The sequence below is a fragment of the Balaenoptera physalus genome, assembly GCF_965194825.1.
Source record: "Balaenoptera physalus genome assembly, chromosome: 7".
In the NCBI taxonomy this organism is placed as follows: Eukaryota; Metazoa; Chordata; class Mammalia; order Artiodactyla; family Balaenopteridae; genus Balaenoptera; species Balaenoptera physalus.
Window position 1 is genome coordinate 56,911,736 of NC_138886.1, and position 21,620 is coordinate 56,933,355.

A 21,620-nucleotide genomic window follows, 5' to 3' on the forward strand; every position below is an offset into this window, starting at 1 on the left:
ATGCTCTATAACTTCTGTAGCTGCAGGGAGAAGGTATTTACAAGTCAGACCCAATGTTTGATCCAGCTGATTGTCAAATTATCATACAAGTTGAATCCACAGCTTTATTAGGACTCATATGTGAAAGCTTGGGATTAATTTAAAACCCTAAGATTTGGAATGGGGACATCTTCGTAGTTTGGGTTGAATTTAATTATCTTTTTTTTTTAATTTATTTATTTTTGGCTGCGTTGGGTCTTTGTTGCTGCGCACGGGCTTTCTCTAGTTGCAGCGAGCTGGGGCTACTCTTCATTGCGGTGCGCGGGCTTCTCATTGCGGTGGCTTCTTTTGTTGCGGAGCACAGGCTCTAGGCGCGCAGGCTTCAGTAGTTGTGGCTCGCGGGCTCTAGAGCGCAGGCTCAGTAGTTGTGGCGCACGGGCTTAGGTGCTCTGCGGCCTGTGGGATCTTCCCGGACCAGGGCTCGAACCCATGTCCCCTGCATTGGCAGGCGGATTCTTAACCACTGCGCCACCAGGGAAGCCCTTAATTATCTTGAATCCTCAAATCCCACTGAGTTCCCCTTGCCACTTGAAGCAGTCCCTTCTCCTCTCTCTGAGATGCTGGCCATCCCTTGCTTGATGATCCTGTAATGGCTTCACTGAAAAATTAACCTTTCAGGGACTTCCCTGGCGGTCCAGTGGTTAAGACTCCACACTCCCAATGCAGGGGGCACGGGTTCGATTCCTGGTCGGGGAACTAAGATCCCGCATGCCACACGGCACAGCCAAAAAAAAGAATTAATCTTGCAAAGGTATGCCAACGCTTCCTTACCTCTAGATCCACAGCCAGAGTCAGAATGCAGCATACCCTAGGAAGGTAAATAAGATGTCTGACGCCAGAGGAGAAGCTTACACAGGGAAATAATTGCAAGACATTGCTAATGTACATTGGCACTGGAGGATTCCTGTGTAGGAGTGGGTTCTAACCAAGGAAGAAGGAATATAATATTGAAGTGATTGGTGTGTTTGCAGCACTAGAGATTCTGGATTTAGTGTATTAACTCAATAAGTAAGGAGTGGCTCTAAGGGTCTGCTGAGTTGGTTGACTGAAATCAGACTCAATAATGGCCTTCATTAAATTAGGTTAAGATACTAGAACTTTCTTGGTTTAATAGAGAAGAAAGGATCCAAAGACTTGGTGAGAGGGAATTCCCCGGTAGTCCAGTGGTTAGGACTCCGTGCTTTCACTGCTGAGTTCCCAGGTTCAATCCCTGGTCAGGGAACTAAGAGCCCACAAGCCATGTGACCAAAAAAGAAAAAAAAAAAAGAAAGAAAAAAAGTCAAAGACTTGGTGAGATAAGAGTGCTGGATTCATCATGTGCAACATACTCTTCAACCCTTTCAGTGTATTCCTCAGTAAGACACAGAGGACAATATCTTCACCAAAAGAAATCCATTGGTTCAAGAGGATCAGCATTATTCTTGAAAAGCTCTGTACTTTATGTCTGCATGTGTGAGATGATGGTGGAAGATGCCACTGTTGAAATGGGCTCCCTGATTTCAGTGGTAATGATGGAGTTCCAGAGTGGTAGAGGCCAGTGGCAACACTAGAAAACAGAGAACAGTGAGCAAGGTTGTTATAATGCACAGCAGAGTTAGAGAGGTAATCGGGCTTGATCCACAGGGATCTTTGGTGTTCACTAATTAATGAGCAGCCTATGAAAATCTTACTTAATCTGGTGAACCAAAATTTGATATGTCACCCAAATGGAGAGACCCAGTTGCTCAACTAGTTCTCTTACTTTAGCTGGTTTCATAGACCCAGAGCATCTTAGATGATGGGTATCTTAAGAAAGAATCCTTGAGAAAAGATCTTATGGCCCTGCTGTAAGTATATACTGTAAATCTTCCTCCTAAACTCTCCCAAAGATACCTGTGGTCATTTACCAAGTGTGATGGTTAATCTTATATATCAATTTTGCCTGGGCCACAGTGCCCAGATATGAGGTCAAACATTATTCTGGATGTTTCTGTGAGAATGCTTTTGGATTAAAGATTTAAATCAGTTGACTTTGAGTAAGGCAGATTGCCCACCATAAAGTGGGTGGGCCTAAACTAATCAGTTGAAGCCCTGACTAGAACACAAGACGGATCTCCTCTGAGCAAGGGGGAATTGTGCAGTAGACAGCCTTTGGACTTGAACTGCAACATTAGTTGTACCCTGATAGCCTTTGGACTTGAACTGCAGCACTGGCTCTTCTCTAAGTCTCCAGCCTGCAAGCCTGCTAGTGCAGATTTTGGACTCACCAGCCTCTGTAATCTCATGAACCAATTCCAGAGAGAGAGAGAGAGACTATATATATAGAGTGTGTGTGTGTGTGTGTGTGTGTGTGTGTGTGTGTATATATAAATGGAGAGATAGAGAGAGAGAAAGAGAGTGTATGTATACTATTGATTCTGTTCCTCTAGAGAACCCTGACTAATAATATCAACGAAAGAAAATATCCAGACTTTGGGTGGATTATTAGAACCTTGTTCTAAGATAATGCTAAACTCTTCAGATCCAAACCAAATAACTCTAGTCCACAAATCACAGTGGGGTGTTATGAAGATTAGAATATAAATGGAGATTTGGGATTTCTGGTTTCAGTTCCACTATGCAAAGAGCAAGGAAGTCATCCCTCCTGTCCTTAAAACAAGAAAAAGGTGAACAAATGAAAAATCAATAACTTTTGCACACATCTGAAAACTGACATTGCAGGGCAAAATGCCACCCTGAAATCTGATGAGACAGGCTCATACAAAGAATCACAGCCAAGATCTGATTACCTGGAGCAGAAGCCACTGGAGCCCTAAACAGGTAGGAACACATAATGGTAATTATGATGAACTGCTGGATGCTAAGTGTGGACTAATTTAATAGAGACTAATTTAAAACTCCTGGGAACTACAGTCTTAGTGAGGCTCTCACACTTTCTTGGGTTTTACCCCAAGAAGCCCCACCATAGTTAGGGTGAAGATCCAAGAAATATCTCCTGATAGCACTGGTAGGGGAAGAGAATGAGTAATCACTGTGAAATATGCCCAGAGTCTTCTTTATGACAAAGACTTGCTCTGCAAAGGAAAGGACTTTACCAGAGCTTTATCCCAGCTGGAGAAGGGAATTCCTTCCACTCTATCCTGCTCCAGCCTTCTGGTCTCACATAATGGGAAAAAAAAAAGTCAAAAGGGTTTAGTGCTTCAAGGAAATAGACTGGGACTCTGCAACCAGGGAAAGAAGTATGGGGCAGGGGTGGGAGTGAGGGAGCTTTATCACTGGAGAAACACTTGGAAGTTCACAGTCCGAGACGTAGGCCCACAAAAACACTAATATTTAATTAGAACATTAGGAAACACTTCCTCTCCTCCACTATATACCACCACACACCACATAAACAGGGCTACAATAAAAAGAACTAAACAGGCAATATATATATATTTTTTTAAATTAATTTATTTATTTATCTTTGGCTGCATTGGGTCTTCATTTTGGTGTGCAGGCTTCTCATTGCGGTGGCTTCTCTTGCTGCGGAGCATGGGCTCTAGGCGCACCGGCTTCAGTAGTTGTGGCTCACGGGCTTGGTTGCTCCGTGGTATGTGGGATCTTCCTGGACCAGGGCTCGAACCTGTGTCCCTGCATTGGCAGGCAGATTCTCAACCACTGTGCCACCAGGGAAGTCCTAAACAGGCAATATTATACACAGCCCAACTCTAGCCAAATTAACATAAATCTCATATTAAAGCCCTATTTACCTCAGTTCCTAATACCCAATACAGCACACTGGGCTTTCAACAAAAATTACAAGGCATGCAAAAAGTCAAGAAAAAAACTGTTTGAAGAGACAAAAATCATCAGAACCAAACATGCATATGATATAGGTGTTGGAATGATTCTAAAAGGAATTTAAAGTAACTATGTTAAAATAACATGTTAAAAGTTCTGATAGAGGGACTTCCCTGGTGGCGCAGTGGTTAAGAATCCGCCTGCCAATGCATGGAACACGGGTTCGAGCCCTGGTCTGGGAAGATCTCACATGCCACGGAGCAACTAAGCCCATGCACCACAACTACTGAGCCTGCACTCTAGAGCCCCCAAGCTACAACTACTGAGCCCGCGAGCCACAGCTACTGAAGCCTGCATGCCTAGAGCCCGTGCTCCACAACAAGAGAAGTCACCGCAATGAGAAGCCTGTGCACCGCAACAAAGAGTAGCCCCCACTCACCGCAACTAGAGAAAGGCCACATGCAGCAACAAAGACCCAATGCAGCCAATAAATAAATAAATAAATAAAATTTAAAATTAAAAAAAAGAAAAAGAAAAAGTAGACAGCATGTAAGAACAGATGGCCAGTGTGAGCAGAGAGATGGAAACTCCAAGAAATAATTAAAAGAAAATGATAGAAATCAAAACCCTGTAAGAGAAATGAAGAATACCTTCTAAGTGATCATTAGTAGATTCGACACAGCTGAGGAAAGAAATTAGTGAGCTTGGATAGGTCAATAGACCTGTTTCCAAATTGAAATGCAAAAGAAGAAAACTGAATGAAAAACAAAAAAACAGAAACAAAAAGCCAGACCCAAACATCCAGAAACTGTAGGACAATTTCAAAAGGTACAATATATGCATAATTGGAATACCAAAAGGAGAAAGGAGCAGAAGAAATCTCTGAAGTAGTATTAAGTGAAAACTTTCAAAAATTAAAACAGGAGATATCCTGGCGGTCCAATGGTTAGGATTGTGCACTTACACTGCAGGGGGCACAGGTTCGATCCCTGGTCAGGGAACTAAGGTCCTGCAAGCTGCATGACAAGGCCAAAAAATTAAAAAAAAAAAAAAAATTAAAACAAACATCAAACCATAGGTCCAGGAAGATCACAGAACACTAAGCAAGAGAAATACAACAACACTTAGGCATATCATATTTAAATTGCAGAAAACCAAAGACAAAGAGGAAAATCTTTTAAAAAGCTAGAGCAAAAAAACACCTTACCTATAGAGGAACAAAGGTAAGAATTTTAGCAGATTTCTTGTTTAAAAAAAAAAAAGTATGCAAATAAGAAGAGAATGGAGTGAAATATTTAAACTATTAAAAGAAAAAACCACCAGCCTAAGTTTCTATACAGGAAAATTATCCTTCAAAAGTGAAGGATAGGGACTTCCCTGGAGGTGCAGTGGTTAAGAATCCACCTGCCAAAATGGTACAGATGAACCAGTTTGCAGGGCAGAAATAGAGACACAGATGTAGAGAACAAACGTAAGGACACCAAGGGGGGAAAGTGGCGGGGGGTAGGGGTGGTGGTGGGATGAATTGGGAGACTGGGATTGACATGTATACCCTAATATGTATAAAATGGATAACTAATAAGAACCTGCTGTATAAAAAATAAATAAAATAAATTAAAAAAAGAAAAAAGAATCCACCTGCCAATGCAGGGGACACAGGTTCAATCCCTGGTCAGGGAACTTAGATCCCACATGCCACGGAGCAACTAAGCCCACGTACCACAACTACTGAAGCCCACGCACCTAGAGCCTGTGCTCTGCAACAAGAGAAGCCACCGCAATGAGAAGCCCACGCACCGCAACGAAGAGTAGCCCCCGCTCGATGCCAACTAGGGAAAGCCTGTGTGCAGCAACAAAGATCCAATGCAGCCAAAAATAAATAAATAAATAACTTTTTTTAAAAAGTGAAGGATAGGACTTCCCTGGTGGCGCAGTGAGTGGTTAAGTATCTGCCTGCCAATGCAGGGGACATGGGTTCGAGCCCTGGTCCGGGAAGATCCCACATGCCACGGAGCAACTAAGCCCATGTGCCAAAACTACTGAGCCCACGTGCTGCAACTACTGAAGCCCGCACACCTAGAGCCCATGCTCTGCACAAGAGAAGCCACCACAATGAGAAGCCCGCACACCACAATGAAGAGTAGCCCCCGCTCTCCACAACTAGAGAAAGCCTGCACGCAGCAACACAGCCAAAAAAAAAAAAGTGAAGGATAAATACTTTCTCAGACAAAAATTGAGGGAATTCATAGCAAGAAGACATTATCTATATTTTTGCTCTTTCCATTGTTTCTTCTTCCCTTCTAATGTTCCAAGAATGCTTCTTTTATCATTTTCTTTTTGTTTAGGGAACTTCCTTCAGTCTTTTTTTTTTAAAGGCTGGCATCTAATTCTCAGTTTTCTTTCATCTGAGAATGACTTGATTTCTCCTTCATTCCTGAAAGATATTTTCACAAGATATAGTATTCTGGGTCAACAGTTCTTTTCTTTCAGCACTTGAAAAATGTGTGCCACTTCTTTCTGGCCTCCATGGTTTCTGATGAGAAATCATATCATTCAAATACTTTTCCCCCTATAGATAAAATGTCATTTCTCTTTTGCTTCTTTCAGCACTTTTCTTTGTCTTTAGTATTCAGAAGTTTGACTATGATGTGTCTTGGCATGGATTTCTTTGGGTTTATCTTATTTGAGGTTTTCTCTGTGTCTTAGTCAGCTTGAGCTGCCACACTGAAATTCCATGAATGAGGTAGACACAACAGAAATTTATTTCTGGAGGCTGGAAAATCCAAGATCAAAGTGCCAGCCAATTCAGTTCTGGTGAAGGCTCTCTTTCTGGATTGCAGATGGATCCCTTCCTGCTATGTCCTTACCTGGACTTTCTTTGGTGTGTGCACAAGGAGAACGAGAAAGAGGAAGAGAGAGAAAGAGAGAAAGCTCTTCCTCTTCTTATAAGGCCACCAATCCTAATGGATTAGGAACCCACCCTTATGACTTCATTTAATTTTAATTACCTCCTAAAAGCCCTCTCCCCAAATATAATCACATTGGGGTTAGGGCTTCAACCTATGAATCTGGGGATGGGGAGCACAATTCAGTCCATAGCACTAAGCTTCTTAAATATGTAGGCTTGTATTTTTTGCCAAATTTGGGAAATTTTCTGACATTATTTCTTTCTGTGGCCCTTCCCTCTTTTTCTCTTCTCCTTCTGGGACTTCAATGACATGAATGTTAGGTCTTTTCTTAGAGTCTCCTATGTCCCTGAGGCTCTGCTCATTTTTTTTTTTTTTCCCCTGTTTTCTCTCTGTTGTTCAGACTGGGTAACTGTTATTGCTCCACCTTCAAGTCCACTGATTCTTTCTTCTGTCTTTTCCATTCTGCTGTCAAGCCCAGCCATTGATTTATTATTTATTTATTCATTGGTATTTTTCAGTTCTAAAATTTCCATTTAGTTCCTCTTTATAGCTCTCATTCAGGTTGAGGATTTTCCTTGTTCTTGATATGACGAGTAATTTTGCATTGTATCCAGGACATTTTGAATATTATGAGACTCTGGTTCCTATTTAGATCTTCCATTTTAGAAGGCAGTCAAACTGTTTAGGTTCAAAATGCATGTCCTGGCCCACTTTTGTGGTCTATGTTTCAAGTGTCAACTCATTTTCAAAGCCTTTGCATTGCTATTCTGGTCTGCCCTACTTGGGTGGGACCCAGAAGCCAAACTGAAACCTGGGCAGTAGTCCACACATAGTTCAGTTTGCTGTGTTGATTATGGTCAACCTCATGGATGGTCTGCTCAAAGGTATGCCCAGGACTTCATACACAGATTTAAAGAATCCTGCTTTCCAGTTCTCTCGTCTAATTCTCACCCAGTCACTAGTTGAGAAGGAGCAGCACATTGCCCTTTTGCAGCTGTTCACTTAGTGTAGTGCAGCGACGGTCAAGAATGCACCCCCTCACAGTCTCTGTAGTGCCAGGTTAGGGGATAGCTGCGTCTGCTTGTGTTGGTGCAGGCCGGGCAATGTCGACAGGGCTCCATCCCACAGGCTTGGCCAGAAATAGTGACAATGGGGATGCGTGTGGCTTTTTTCATGGTGTTTACCTGGAGTAGTATGGGTTCTGTCCTGAAGAGTCACTGTTTTCCCATTCCTTTGGCTAGTGAGAGCAGGATTCCCTTGTACTGAGGCCTGGATATACAGGAGGCAAAATAAAAACCTCACGAAGCTCACTGCTGGGCCAGTTTTCAAGTCCCAAAGGGCCTGGCCAGGCCACCTTCTTTTCCCCAACCTTTCAGAGTCTTACGATAAGTGATTTAAGTATTTCAACCAAGGATTTTAGTTATAATTAGCAGGAGAAATAAGTAAAAATACATCTAACTCCATTTTTTTCCAGAAGCATAAGTCTGATTCATATCTCTTTCAACTCTTCTGCTTGATCTGTGCAGGACATGATTTTAGAGCTTGATAATGGGTTATGAAAATTTATTCAGGTAGGGATTCCAATTGGATCTGCTTTTACTGATTACTGGAGCAGATTAACATAGCCCCTTGCAACTGGTGTACTGCTATTAATCTGGGCAGACTATTTTTTCTCTATACCAATTAGTAAAGACCACCAGAAGCACTTTACTTCATCTGTCAGCAGAAGGAGTACACCTGCCTGTCTTTCCACAGGGCTGTGTCAGCTCCTCAACTTTGTGTCATGCTCTAGTCCGCCAGGACTTTTTTTTTTTAATAAATTTATTTATTTTATTTATTTATTTTTGGCTGCATTGGGTCTTCGTTGCTGTGCGCGGGCTTTTTTCTAGTTGAGGCGAGCGGGGGCTACTCTTCATTGCGGTGCACAGGCTTCTCATTGCGTGGCTCCTCTTGTTGCCGAGCAGGGCTCTAGGCGCGTGGGCTTCCGTAGTTGTGCCTCGAGGGCTCTAGAGCGCAGGCTCAGTAGTTGTGGCGCACGGGCTTAGTTGCTCCGTTGCATGTGGGATCTTCCCGGACCAGGGCTCAAACCCATGTCCCCTGCGTTGGCAGGCGGATTCTTAACCACTGCATCACCAGGGAAGTCCCTCCACTAGGACTGTGATTGTCTTGCTCTTCCACAGGACACAGTGCTTGAAGGACCTGGTGAGCAGCATGTAGCAAGTTTGCTTGATGCCTTGGAAGACACATGCCACAAAGTGGGAGGTAAACCTCATGAAAATTCAGGAATCCACTACCTCAGTTAAGTTTCTAGGGCTCCAGTGGTCTTAGTCCTCTTGGGCTACCCACTTCAAAGTGAAAGAATTTTGTGCATGTTAAACTCCCTATCACTAAGAAAGAGGTGCAATGATAAAAGGGCCTTTTTTTTGGATTTTGGAGGCAGCATGTGCCACATTTCTTATACTGCTCCAACTCATTTACCCATAAAGTTGACGGTTTTGAGTGGAGCCAAAGAAAAAGGAAAAACAAGCTGGTCTAACACTTGGGACTCATGACCCAGTAAATCCAGTGGTGGTCTGTCTGTGGCACATAACGATGCTATATGGAGCCTCTGGTAAGCACTAATGGGAGAATCATAGAGTAGACCCATAGGCTTTGAAGCAAAGCCATGCTTGATCATTGATGGTATGATCTATTATGCCCATCATGAACTGGTGTTATCTGACACACCAGTATTTAAAGCTGGGAATGCCCAGCAGCACTCCTTCATCAAGTGGAATGGTATCCATTCCATCATCCAGGGGAAGATGGGCTAAAGCATGATATTCATGATATCTTCATGATATTTGACACAAGCCAAAAGAAATTACTATAGAACTATGATATAATCCCACTTAAGGATTGCCCTGAAGGACCACAGGGAAGAGAAATCCTCCAAATGGGCAGAACTTGAAACAGTTCATTTGGAAAGAGAGATGTCCAGAAATACAGATATCACTGACTCTGGGATAGGGGCTAATGGTTTCTGGATAATGGTTTTTGTTGCACAACAAGACCAGAGGATCAGTGATAAGGAGAGATGCATGTGGTTCTACCTCTCAGAATAGCACAGAATGAGAAGATGTTAGCATTCCATGTAAACATTCACCAAAGAGCACCAACTGCAGACAAGGCCTCCAATAATCAAGTGGACAAGACAACAGATTCTGTATGTGAGCCAGGATCATTCCCCAACCACTCCAGTGCTTGCTTAATGAGCTCATGTTGAAAATGTCCACAGAGTTAAACATGGGTTTAACAATAAGGGATTAACAATATGGGATTATCCTCATTCCAGAGTTATTGGCTCTGTTGGTTTAGATAACTTAGTTCTAAAGAAAGGAATGTTTTTCCAAGAAATAAAAACAATGATCCCACTGAACTAGAAGTTAAGACAGCCACCTGGACATTTGGGGCTCTTCATGCCACTGAATCCACAAGCAAAGAAGGGGCAATTGATGCTAATTATAAATGGAAAACATGTTTATTGCTTCACATTGGGAATAAGGAATATATCTAGAATTCTGGGTATTTTCCTTTTTTTAATTTATTTATTTATTTATTTATTATTTGTTTGTTTTTGGCTGTGCTGGGTCCTCGTTGCTGCGCGTGGGTTTTCTCTAGTTGTGGTGAGCGGGGGCTACTCTTCGTTGCGGTGCACGGGCTTCTCATTGCAGTGGCTTCTCTTGTTGCAGGGCACAGGCTCTAGGTGTGCAGGCTTCAGTAGCTGTGGCTCGCGGGCTCAGTAGTTGTAGCTTGCGGGCTCTAGAGCGCAGGCTCAGTAGTTGTGGTGCATGGGCTTAGTTGCTCTGTGGCATGTGAGATCTTCCCAGACCAGGGCTCGAACCCATGTCCCCTGCATTGGCAGGCGGATTCTTAACCACTACATCACGAGGGAAGTCCCAGAATTCTGGGTATTTTCTAAAGCACCTCTTAGTACTTCCATGTCCAGTGGCTAAAATGTAATAAAAAACTATAACAACCCAACAGAAACAGGGCCAGTAAGAGCTCAGACCCTTCAGAAATGGAGATTTGGGTCATCTCATTACTGGTAGAGAACTGTGACCAGCTAAGGTCACAGAAATAGAGAACAGGATACAGGTAGTGGACGAAGGAGGTTATAAATATGTTATAGTCTGATGACCAGTTGCAGAAACAAGCATGAAGTTCCTATGTATGCTTTTCCATGTTTTGTTATGTATATACTTTATTTACCAACCTATTTTTCCCTTTCCCCTTTCCGTATTATTTTATATAAAGAATTTGGTGGCAGTTAATGTTATAAATTAATCCAGTATGTACAGATTATCAAAGGAGGATTATGACTAAATAAGAAATATCATTCAGAAATAGTATAGTGGCTGATGAGACTTCTGTTGTCCCCTTCTGGAGAAAAGGTGGGCGTGCTTTTCTTTGTGTAAGGGATAGTTGCATAAAATTAGAAGGAATTTTTGCTGTTGTTGTTGTTTGCTTAACTATAGATAGAAAGCACTGTGTGGCTGCTGAGAAACCAAAGAGGTAGACTGCTTTTTCTTCTTTTCTTTTTTAATCCAAGATGCATTCTCACTCCCTTCTAAGCTCTTCTCTATATAACAAATGCTGGAATCTTGGAACTGTATTTCTCAGACCCTGTTGTCTACAGGATCCTGGATGCCATTTACAGTCAGCACAAGATACACTCATGCACTATTTGTAAGGCAGAAGAGAGGTAGAAGCCATGTCTTTCTTCCTCTGGTGGAGTGGGCAGGTGTGTGGGATGAGGCAGATGGGGATTGCTGTAATGAGCACAGGCATTCCACTGTTAGTCACTCGCCTCTCTGCAACAAAGCAGCGATGTCAGCTGGTGGCTAGTTCCTGTGATTTCCTGACCTGTTTTGGCAGCCACAACTTACTGATTCGTAGGACCAGAGCAATAGTGCAAACCTGGAAGCCAGTGGCAGGTTCCCCTGACTTCCTCTTCTTTTTTTTTTTTTTAAACTTTAGTCAATTCATTATTTTTTTTAAATTTTAGTCCATTTTTAAAAAAAAATTTATTTTTGGCTGCATTGGGTCTTCGTTGCTGTGTGCGCACTTTCTCTAGTTGTGGCGAGCAGGTGCTACTCTTCATTGCAGCGCACGGTCTTCTCACTGCGGTGGCTTCTCTTTGCAGAGCACGGGCTCTAGGTGCGCGGGCTTCAGTAGTCGCAGCACACGGGCCCTAGAGCACGGGGGCTTCAGTAGTTGAGCTGCGTGGACTCAGCAGTTGTGGCGCACAGGCTGTAGGGTGTAGGGTGCGCAGGCTTCAGTAGTTGTGGCGCACGGGCTTAGTTGCTCTGCGGCATGTGGGATCTTCCCGGACCAGGGATTGAACCCGTGTCCCGTGCATTGGCAGGCGGATTCTTAACCACTGTGCCACCAGGGAAGTCTCCTTCTTCTTCAGTGTTACAAACACTTGATTCTTTTAATTTTTATTTTATTTTATTTTATTTTATTTATTTATTTATTTTGGCTGTGTTGGGTCTTTGTTGCTGCATGCAGGCTTTACTCTAGTTGTGGCGAGCAGGGGCTACTCTTCGTTGTGGTGCGCAGGCTTCTCACTGCGGTGGCTTCTCTTGTTGCAGAGCATGGGCTCTAGGTGTGCGGGCTGCAATAGTTGTGGTACTTCGGCTCAGTAGTTGTGGCTCGTGGGCTCTACAGCGCAGGCTCAGTAGTTGTGGCGCACGGGCTTAGTTGCTCTGCGGCATGTGGGATCTTCCCGGACCAGGGCTGGAACCCGTGTCCCCTGCATTGGCAGGCGGATTCTTAACCACTGCGCCACCAGGGAAGGCCAATATAAACACTTGATTCTTTGCTTGAAAGGCCCAGAGTGATTTGTTTTCCTGCTTGAACCTTGATGGATACGCTCTTGCAGGTTAAGCCAGCATACCTAAACTTCGTTACAACCATGATTTGGGGAAGTAATTCCTTGTGGCCGATAGTTTCTGCACAGGTTCCAATTCCTGTCTGCATGGTTGATTTGAACTGCCTGATGATGTCAAACAGCTCCTGACTGAGAGACTTTATGTTGAGATCTTACTTATTTAGAAATCTAGAAGAAGGAAAGTAGCCGAACTTTACCATGGAGTTAAGTGACATGAGTGCCTCAGGAACATACAGTTTTCATCTGTCACTATCCCAACTCAGTAAAGACTGCCACATTCTTATGCCTAGAAGAAAACATCTAATGTTGATTCAAGTTAGTCCTCTTTTGTGTAGTTGCTGCCTTGAACTCAGCTTTAGATGATGTGTAAATATGATATATGTGGAGCATTCCTATTAAACATATAAGTTCAGTCAAAAGAGTCAACACCACAAATGATTATCAAACAAATCTAGAAATAAGCAAGGATGCCCACAATCAACATGTTTATTTAATATTATTTTGGAAACCACAGCCCTTGTATTAAAGCTTGAAACTTCATTAAGTAAAGTATTGGATAGGAGGAGTCAAATTTCATTACTTGTAAACTACTACAGTACTTATAAAAATCAAAATAATCAGCTGCAAGTAATTTGAACTAATAAGCAACATCTAATAAGAGTTTCAATACCTTTTCCTTTACATTAGCAGCGATCACTTAGAAAATACAATGAGAGGGCTTCCCTGGTGGCGCAGTGGTTGAGAATCTGCCTGCCAATGCAGGGGACACGGGTTCCAGCCCTGGTCTGGGAAGATCCCACATGCCGCGGAGCAACTAGGCCCGTGAGCCACAATTACTGAGCCTGCGCGTCTGGAGCCTGGGCTCCGCAACAAGAGAGGCCGTGATAGTGAGAGGCCCGCGCGCCGCGATGAAGAGTGGCCCCCGCTTGCCACAACTAGAGAAAGCCCTCGCACAGAAACGAAGACCCAACACAGCCATAAATTAATTAATTAATTTTAAAAAAATACAATGAGAAAAAAACTGCATTCATAATAGCAAATGATAAAATACTAGGGATAATCTTAACACTAAATATTCAAGAGTTAAATTATAAAAACTTTACTAAGACATTGAATAATATTTCAATAATTAATGAGACATACAACTATACTCCAATAAAAATTTTTAAAATTGAAAAAGAAGTAATGAGACATAAGACAATCCTGTATGGAAAACCTAAATATAGTAAAAATGATCACTTCTACACAAAATAACGTATAGGTTTAACTGAAGTCTAATAAAAATCCAATAGTAATTTTTGGCACTTTACCAATAGGTCTAAATTTTATCTGCAATAATAAATAAGAATTGTTAGGGAGCAGGCCGCCGCCCTCGTAGCAGTAAACGCGGCCAGTCCGGTTGGCCTTGGGGGCGGGGCTGTAGAGGAACTTGTCAAAGCTGCAGAGTGAAGTGAGAATTCTACTAGAGAGGAAATGGCTGCCTCTTCATCCTCCTCCTCAGTCGGTGCGGTCAGTGGAAGTTGTGTCATTGGATCTGGTTTCAGTGGCTCAGACCTTGCCCCACCACGGAAAGCCCTTTTCACCTACCCCAAAGGAGCTGGAGAGATGTTAGAAGATGGCTCTGAGAGATTCCTCTGTGAATCCGTTTTCAGCTATCAAGTGGCATCTACGCTTAAACAGGTGAAACATGATCAGCAAGTTGCTCCGATGGAAAAACTAGCTGGTCTGGTAGAAGAGCTGGAGGCAGATAGTGGCGATTTAAACCCATCCAAGCAGCTGCTGGGGTTCACACCCTCTTCAGGTTGACCTTGCCTGGATGGTCACCTCTGGGGTACAGCAAGTGCAGGTCCAGTGAGGAACTTTTCCTACAGCTTACATAGCCAACCAGAGATTCACAGCTCCATCACTGAATTGTTAATTCACATCCATACTTGGTTTCTCTGTATCTATCCACAAGCAACAAATACTTAAATGTGTGATCTTACAGGGAAATTTTTTGTTTATTTGTTTAAAAAGTATTGAGAATCAGATTTAGGCAACTGGCATCACAGAACCGGGAGGTTTGTGTTTAAGAGAGATTTATAAAACTTCACAAGCCCGGACACATGCCAGAATTGGCCAACGGAATGGCATCCCTCCTGTCAATTCATGCAGTTCCTAGAATGCTCACCAGTCAAGTCCAAGGTCAAGACCTGGAGTTATAAAATACAGCATTTCTGACCTAAAACTGTTCTTTTTGCAGATGAATGTGATTTCAACTCAGGACCTGTCCAAATTAGGAATTTTTTAATGTTTGGGATTTTTTTTCTATTTTTAGACATCTAATTCTATAGATTCTATCTTTTTCTAACCTCCTCTAGGCACGCCAAATTCTGGCAAAAAGAATTGCTTTTTGAATGTTGAAGTTCTGGTAAAAATAAAGCAGTGAGCAAAATCCTTTTAAACACAGAAATCCTGAGTTCATCTTGTTGGTGGGCTCAGGCAATTCTGTAGCAAATAAATCCTTTGAAAGAGCTCCAAACTGGTTTCTTTATCCTTTCAAAGCCTCAGGAATTTGGGATAGGGGAAAGAGGGCAAATTACTTTTTATAAGAAGGGAATCTAAAAACCATTTCTCCTAAGCAAATGGTAGATTTGCTTTCTCTCAGGGATATTTGTCTTTTTAGAAGTATATGAATTTATCATCAATATCTGAGTAGGTTTTTTACCATGAAAAGGAAAAACCTGGAAAGCTAAGAGGTGTCTTTTGTTTTTCCTCATGGGACCCCAGGGTCCACACTGCACAGTTAGGAGAATCACTTATTAAATTGTATGCAAATTTTGCCTCAGAAAAAAAAAGAATTGTTAGGACTTTTTTTTTTTCACCATAAAGAATAATGAGGATAGAACTTTAAAAATTACAACAATGTGATATACACAAGAATTCTGATTCAGTACTGGCTCAAAACACTAGCTATAAAAAAGCAAGACTAGATATTACATGGCATTAAGGAATTTTTGTTAATTATTTTAGGTGTGATAATGGTTGTGTAGGAAGTGTTCTTAGGAGGTGTGTATGAAGTATTTAGGAAGAGAGATTATGATGTCTGCAACTTATTTTGAAGTGGTAAAGAAATTTAAAAGATAGTCATATAAAGAAAATATGGCAATGATTGTTGAATCAAGGCAATGATATATATAATTCATACATATATAATTCTTTTTCTTTTTCTTTTTTTTTTTGAAACTTGTAATAATAAAGTAGAAAAAAAAAAAAGCAGTGAAATACTAACCTAAGACACAACAGTCAGATGAATGGACCAAAATCTCAAGGTATATCCTAGTATATATAAAAACTTAATATATAAAAAAAGAAGAATTTGGAAAAATGATCAAGGTAGAGTTTCACTTCACATCAAACTAAATTCCAGATAAATTTTAAAAAAACATAAAAATACAGCTACACACACAAAAAAAGAATACAGAGATGCATACTCTGGTCGGGAAAAGGCCTTGTATATGTTAAAATAATGAACAAAAGTAAACAGATATGTAATATTAATAACTAATAGCTACATGAGATTCTAATATATAATTCGTTTAGCCATTTTCCTATCCGTAGATGCACATCTCTCCCCCAGATCCTTCAGCTCCAGCTTTCTCGCTCTGCACTTGTTGTTCTCTCTGCCTGGAATATTCTTCCCCTAAGTTTATTCGGCTTAAATATCACATCATTGAAGAGACCTGTCCTTGCCACATAATCTGAAATGGGCCTAAAATAAGTCACGCTATATTCTTCTTGCTTTACTGTTCTTCATCACAGTTATATGTCTATTTGCCGTGATCTTATACGTTTATTTGTTTTCCAACTTTCTCCCTTACTAGACCGTAAGTTCCATGAGGTCAGGAACAATTGCCTTTTCACTGTTGTATCCCTAGTGCTTAGAATTAGCCTAGTGCCTGGCTCCTAGTATGCGCTCAAAATAATATATTATATTATATTATATTATATTATATTATATTATATTATATTATATTATATTATACAAATTCTGGTAATCAATCTAAAGAGAAAAAACAGGTGCTCTAAGAGATATAACAAGGGCAACCTAATTTAGATAGAGAATTCATAGAGGGCTTTGCTGAGGAAGTGATATTTAAAGTGGTATCTGAATATCAAATCAGATGACAAGTAGAGGGAAAGGAAAGGCATTTTCCAGGCAGAGAGAACAACATGGGCAAAGGTTTAAAAACAGGGAAGAACAGCCATAAATAAGCAGCTAAAAGACTGACATGCCTGGAGCATAGTGAGGGTGGGGGGAAAGAGTAGGTAAAGTCAATTAAAATGGTATAGAACTTTAAAAGTTGATATATACACAAATGATTTATTCAAGTCCTTTGGTTTATAGAAGTTACTGAGGTCAAGGAATGGACTGTTAGATAGTTTGTTTCAGTAGAAACAGGGCTAGAATATAAGTCTTCCGGTCCTAACTCCAAGATCCTCTCTATTGGAGGAGGCTTCTTCATCATTAAACTAGCATGTCAAGTCTTGTAAATAGAAAAGATCCTTTAATTACTGCAGTGAGTAGCTGAAGTTCCTTCCTGACCCGCTCTCCCTGCTTCTGGTGAGAACACCATGGTTTTCTTTGGGAAAGCGTTTCCCCCACATTGTCAGGCCACGTATTTGGATGGGCTGACTCCACTCCAGGGCCACAGGTGTGGGCATGGGAGGCAGGCCTTGCAAAGAAGAGTAGTAAATCCCCCTGGCCACATTCATTAGTTTCCATTATCAAGTTAGCTCATCAAGCTAAGCTAAGTGAATCCGCCCAGAGCTCTGAGAATTGGGGTTGCACATCAGATAGGCTTAGATTCAGTGTATATAACAACCTCCCCCAAAGTGGATTAATCACACAGAAATGGACAAATAAAAAGAAATATCCAGTTCTAATCACATCATTTGAGAACCTGGACCCAGCCATATCTGAAAGCAAGGTCCCTTTAAACTGTGTGCCAAAAATGTCTCTCACTAAAAATGCTTCTTACAAAAAAACTCAGTATTCCATGATCCTTTAGTAATTTCCAAACTAAATTCCATGGTAATGCTTAGACTTGAAGGGTCTATTTTAACAGGAATTCAGCACTTACATTAGAGAGACAATATAGTTAAGTAGTCAAATACATAAGCTTTGAAGTCTTATTGCCCAAATTCAAATCGTGCCTTCACTGCTCACTAGTTTGGTGACCTTGGATGAATTTAAACCCCAGACTCTTCTATAAAGCAGAGATGCAAATAGTACCAGCTCACACAGTTACTGTGAGAAGTGAATGAGATATTTCAGGTAGAGCAGTTGATGAAACAAATTTCTATAATACGAGTAATATATTATAAGAAATGCAGAAGTGATTTTATTCAGCAGTGCTTTGTATGACTGGGCTATGGGAAAGGGCTGGGGAGAAAGAAATTTGTCTCTTTTGAGCACTTTTGTGTCCACAGCCACTTTGTAACTAGGAGAAGGAAACCTTCTTGAAAGACGTGTAATCCACACAAAAATGGGCCCTTGTAAGTCTGGGCAAGGAGAGACAGGAACAGGAGACCAGATCATGGTCACCTGGTAGATAAATCTGAGAACATCCATGTAGAAACAGAAAAGGAGTACACTGCTTGGGTTTGAGGGGCTTAGAGAGAAGCATCTGGGGAAATGCTTTAAAATGTTTCTTTCCCTCCTCTCATCCACTGCATTATACTTTTTCTCTCAAATCCATAGAAATCATAAAGCAGAATAAATGCAGAGCAGCATCTTAAACATGCCTGGCACAGAGCTCGGCACATGATCAGCATTCAGGAAACATCCTTCAAGCCCTAAGGATGCTTACATCTATAAATATCATGTGTTTGGATCATGTTCAGGATTTGCTCTGCAACCAGAACTAAATGACACCTGGGTTTAGCATCTAATATCTTGTTTCAAAGGAAACTGGCAGGGATTAGTTGCATTACTTTAAGGATTCACTACCCCAAAATCTCTGCCTTTTGCAATACAGAGACCTTATTATTTAGGATTAGATTAGGGCATAAGTGACAGAAAAGCTGAAATAATAGTGGCATATTTCTTCTCGTCTAAACAAGGTCTAGATATTGGCACTGTAAATGCTGGCGTTGTGGTAATAGGCTTAATGCTATGCTGTGAAACCACAGGCTCTTTTACTTAAGATAGGATTAAGACATATATTCAATATATTCTAGATTCCCAGTAAGAGAGCCAAGAAGGCCTGGCTCCCAGGTGATGCTTTGTGGGACACACACACACAGACACTGGTGATGCTTTGTTTTCCAAGAGAAGCAGAATTGTCAAAGGATTTAGATGAAAGGTAAGTACCTGAATTTTGTTTCCTGGCTGACTAAGGGTGGGGTGGGGCAGCAGAGAACAGAGGAACACCAGTGGCCCCTTGTCCAAAAATATCTCTTCCCACTATACACCAACTAGAGATACATCTGTGTAAACGAGTTTCTCCTTTAAAAGCAATTACTGCCTTGCCAAGCCTCATTAACAACTCAGTGTGAATTCCTTTAAACAGACAATCCACTCAGCTCTCACCTGAGGTCCTGCAAGTGTCCATCGGTGATTTTTCTGGATGAATTGCTGAATCCCTCTTTCTCATTATTACACAAGCCAGAACATTATTTGGGAACTTTATTTTTAATAATAAAAAATAGCTATATAACAATGAACTTTTATGTTTGCATCAAGTAACTAACTTTATTCATTGTATTTTATGTCTGCCTTTATGATAATGGAAGTCTTTCTGTGACATGCTTTTCCTAAGTTACAACAAACTTCTTTCCTTTTCTCTTGGGCCTGATGTGAGGCCAGTCCATTTCACTGTCAATACCCCTAAGTAAACCATGGGAGAGGAGCAACAAAGAGGGTGGAGAATTCTTGGTTCTCCTCAGTTTGTGACTCATGTACCTACACGCCGCTGCTACACCATTCCCCATCCCTCCTCTTCCTGGGAAGAACAAGTAGGGCAGGATGATGTTTCTGCTAGTGGGACTCTTTTTTTTTTTTTTTAATTGAGATAAAGTTCACATAACATAAAATTAACCATTTTAAAGTGAACAATTCAGTGCATTTAGTACATTCACAATGTTTACAAACCCCACTACCATCTAGACCCAAAACATTTTTATCACTCCAAAAGGAGAAGCCATACCCATGAAGCAGTTACTTCTCCTTCCCACCTCCCCTCAGCCCTTGGTAACCACTAACCTGCTTTCTGTGCCTGTGGGACTCTGCTTGAGCACTTCCTCCCTACAGAATCCATGGGAATGTGCAGGTGGTGAGGTCGTCTCTATGGCCTTAGAGAAGAGATGAGGATGTAAAACACCCTGAGAACATGGCTGAAGTGTAGAGCTCCCTGGGGGAAATTATTCTGTTTCTTCAATAAGAAAATATAGGTGAGGGCTTCCCTGGTGGCACAGTGGTTAAGAATCCGCCTGCCAATTCAGGGGACACGGGTTCGAGCCCTGGTCCAGGAAGATCCCACATCCCACAGAGCAACTAAGCCCGTGCACCACAACTACCGAGCCTGAGCTCTAGGGCCCATGAGCCACAACTACTGAGCCCGCGTGCCACAACTGCTGACGCCTGCGCACCTAGAGCCCGTGCTCCGCAACAAGATAAGCCACAGCAGTGACAAGCCTGCACACCCTAACAAAGAGTAGCCCCTGCTTGCGGCAACTAGAGAAAGCCTGCACGCAGCAATGAAGACCCAATGCAGCCAAAAATAAATAAATAAAATAAATAAATTTATTTTTAAAAAAAGAAAAGAAAATATAGGTGAAGCAACCTAAGTGTCCATCAACAGATGAATGGAGAAAGAAAATGTGGTGTATATATACAATAGAATATTATTCAGCCATAAAAAAAGAAGCAAATCCTTCCATTTGCAGCAACACGGATAGACCCTGAGGGCATTATGCTAAGTGAAATTAGTCAAACAGAGAAAGACAAATACCATATGACCTCACTGATAAGGAGAATCTTAAAAAAACTGGACTCATAGATACAGGGAATAGATTGGTGGTTGCCAGAGGTGGGGGTAGGGGAGTGGGAGAAATGGGTAAAGGTGGTCAAAAGATACAAACTTCCAGTTATAAGACAAATAAGTCTTGGGGATGTAATGTAAGGCATGGTGACGACTGTCAACAATATTGTGTTGTATATTTGAAAATTTCTAAGAAAGTAGATCTTAAAATTTCTCATCGTAAGAAAAAAAATTTGTAATTATGTGTGGTGATGGATGTTAACTAAATTTATTGTGGTGATCATTTCACAGTATATACATATACCAAATCATTATGTTGTACACCTAAAATTCATATAATGTTATATGTCAATTATATCTCAATTTTTTTTAAAAAAAGAAAATATAGGAATTGGATTAAGAAACTCAGTCGTCAATTAGCCTTACCTAATAGATGAGTCAGCAGACTTCCCCTTGAATCTTATTAGTCAGACCCAGTCTCACTGCCGGCCACTTCTGTATACTGGGAAGGCTCAGCTTTTCCAGCCTCTGTGTTTGTAGAAAAGCCAGGAGAAGGGAGTTGGGACACCCTTACAGTCAAAGAAGTACCTATGGTTATATTTAAATACTAATTATCCAATCATTTAAAAAGGAGACATTGACCCCATAATAAATTAAATATATATAATTAAGCCTAATATTAATGTAGGGGAATTATGATGGAAAAATGCACTCCTGAAAATATTTTAAAACATTAAAACAAAAATAGTACTTGATATTATTAAGACATAATGAAGATGCTTCCTATGAATAGGTAAGGGACAAGAGAAAAAGAATAAAAGGTCAGTCCCAAGTTTTGAGTCTAGGAAATGAGGGGATGTTGGCAGACATAATGGAAATAGGGCCGTCCAGGAGGAAAGCAAGTTCAGGGTGTAGGATGTTGACTTTGCCTCCAGAAAGGTGAGTTTGATG

At 41.3% G+C, this 21,620-nt stretch overlaps 1 protein-coding gene, 1 long non-coding RNA gene and 1 pseudogene across 3 annotated transcripts in view; 2 read left to right on the forward strand and 1 right to left on the reverse strand.

The window, feature by feature from the left end:
• Window positions 1–21,620, forward strand: part of LOC309664940 (uncharacterized protein) — a gene marked incomplete at its 5' end in the record, with an annotated part of 67,001 nt that overhangs the window by 2,032 nt on the left and 43,349 nt on the right. The window contains 2 exons of the mRNA XM_082471106.1: window positions 18,868–18,992; window positions 19,200–21,201. Coding sequence (XP_082327232.1) covers window positions 18,868–18,992; window positions 19,200–19,260 — 186 coding nt within the window. The 3' untranslated portion in view covers window positions 19,261–21,201. The remainder of the gene's footprint in view (window positions 1–18,867; window positions 18,993–19,199; window positions 21,202–21,620) is intronic.
• On the reverse strand, window positions 211–21,169 carry LOC309665033. The gene is made up of 2 exons (XR_014266175.1): window positions 21,096–21,169; window positions 211–1,585 (listed from the first exon to the last, which is right to left on the reverse strand). It is a non-coding gene; the product is annotated as an uncharacterized lncRNA (long non-coding RNA).
• On the forward strand, window positions 12,408–15,166 carry LOC309664971 (anaphase-promoting complex subunit 16 pseudogene; annotated as a pseudogene). The gene has a single exon. The product of its transcript is annotated as an anaphase-promoting complex subunit 16 pseudogene (transcript).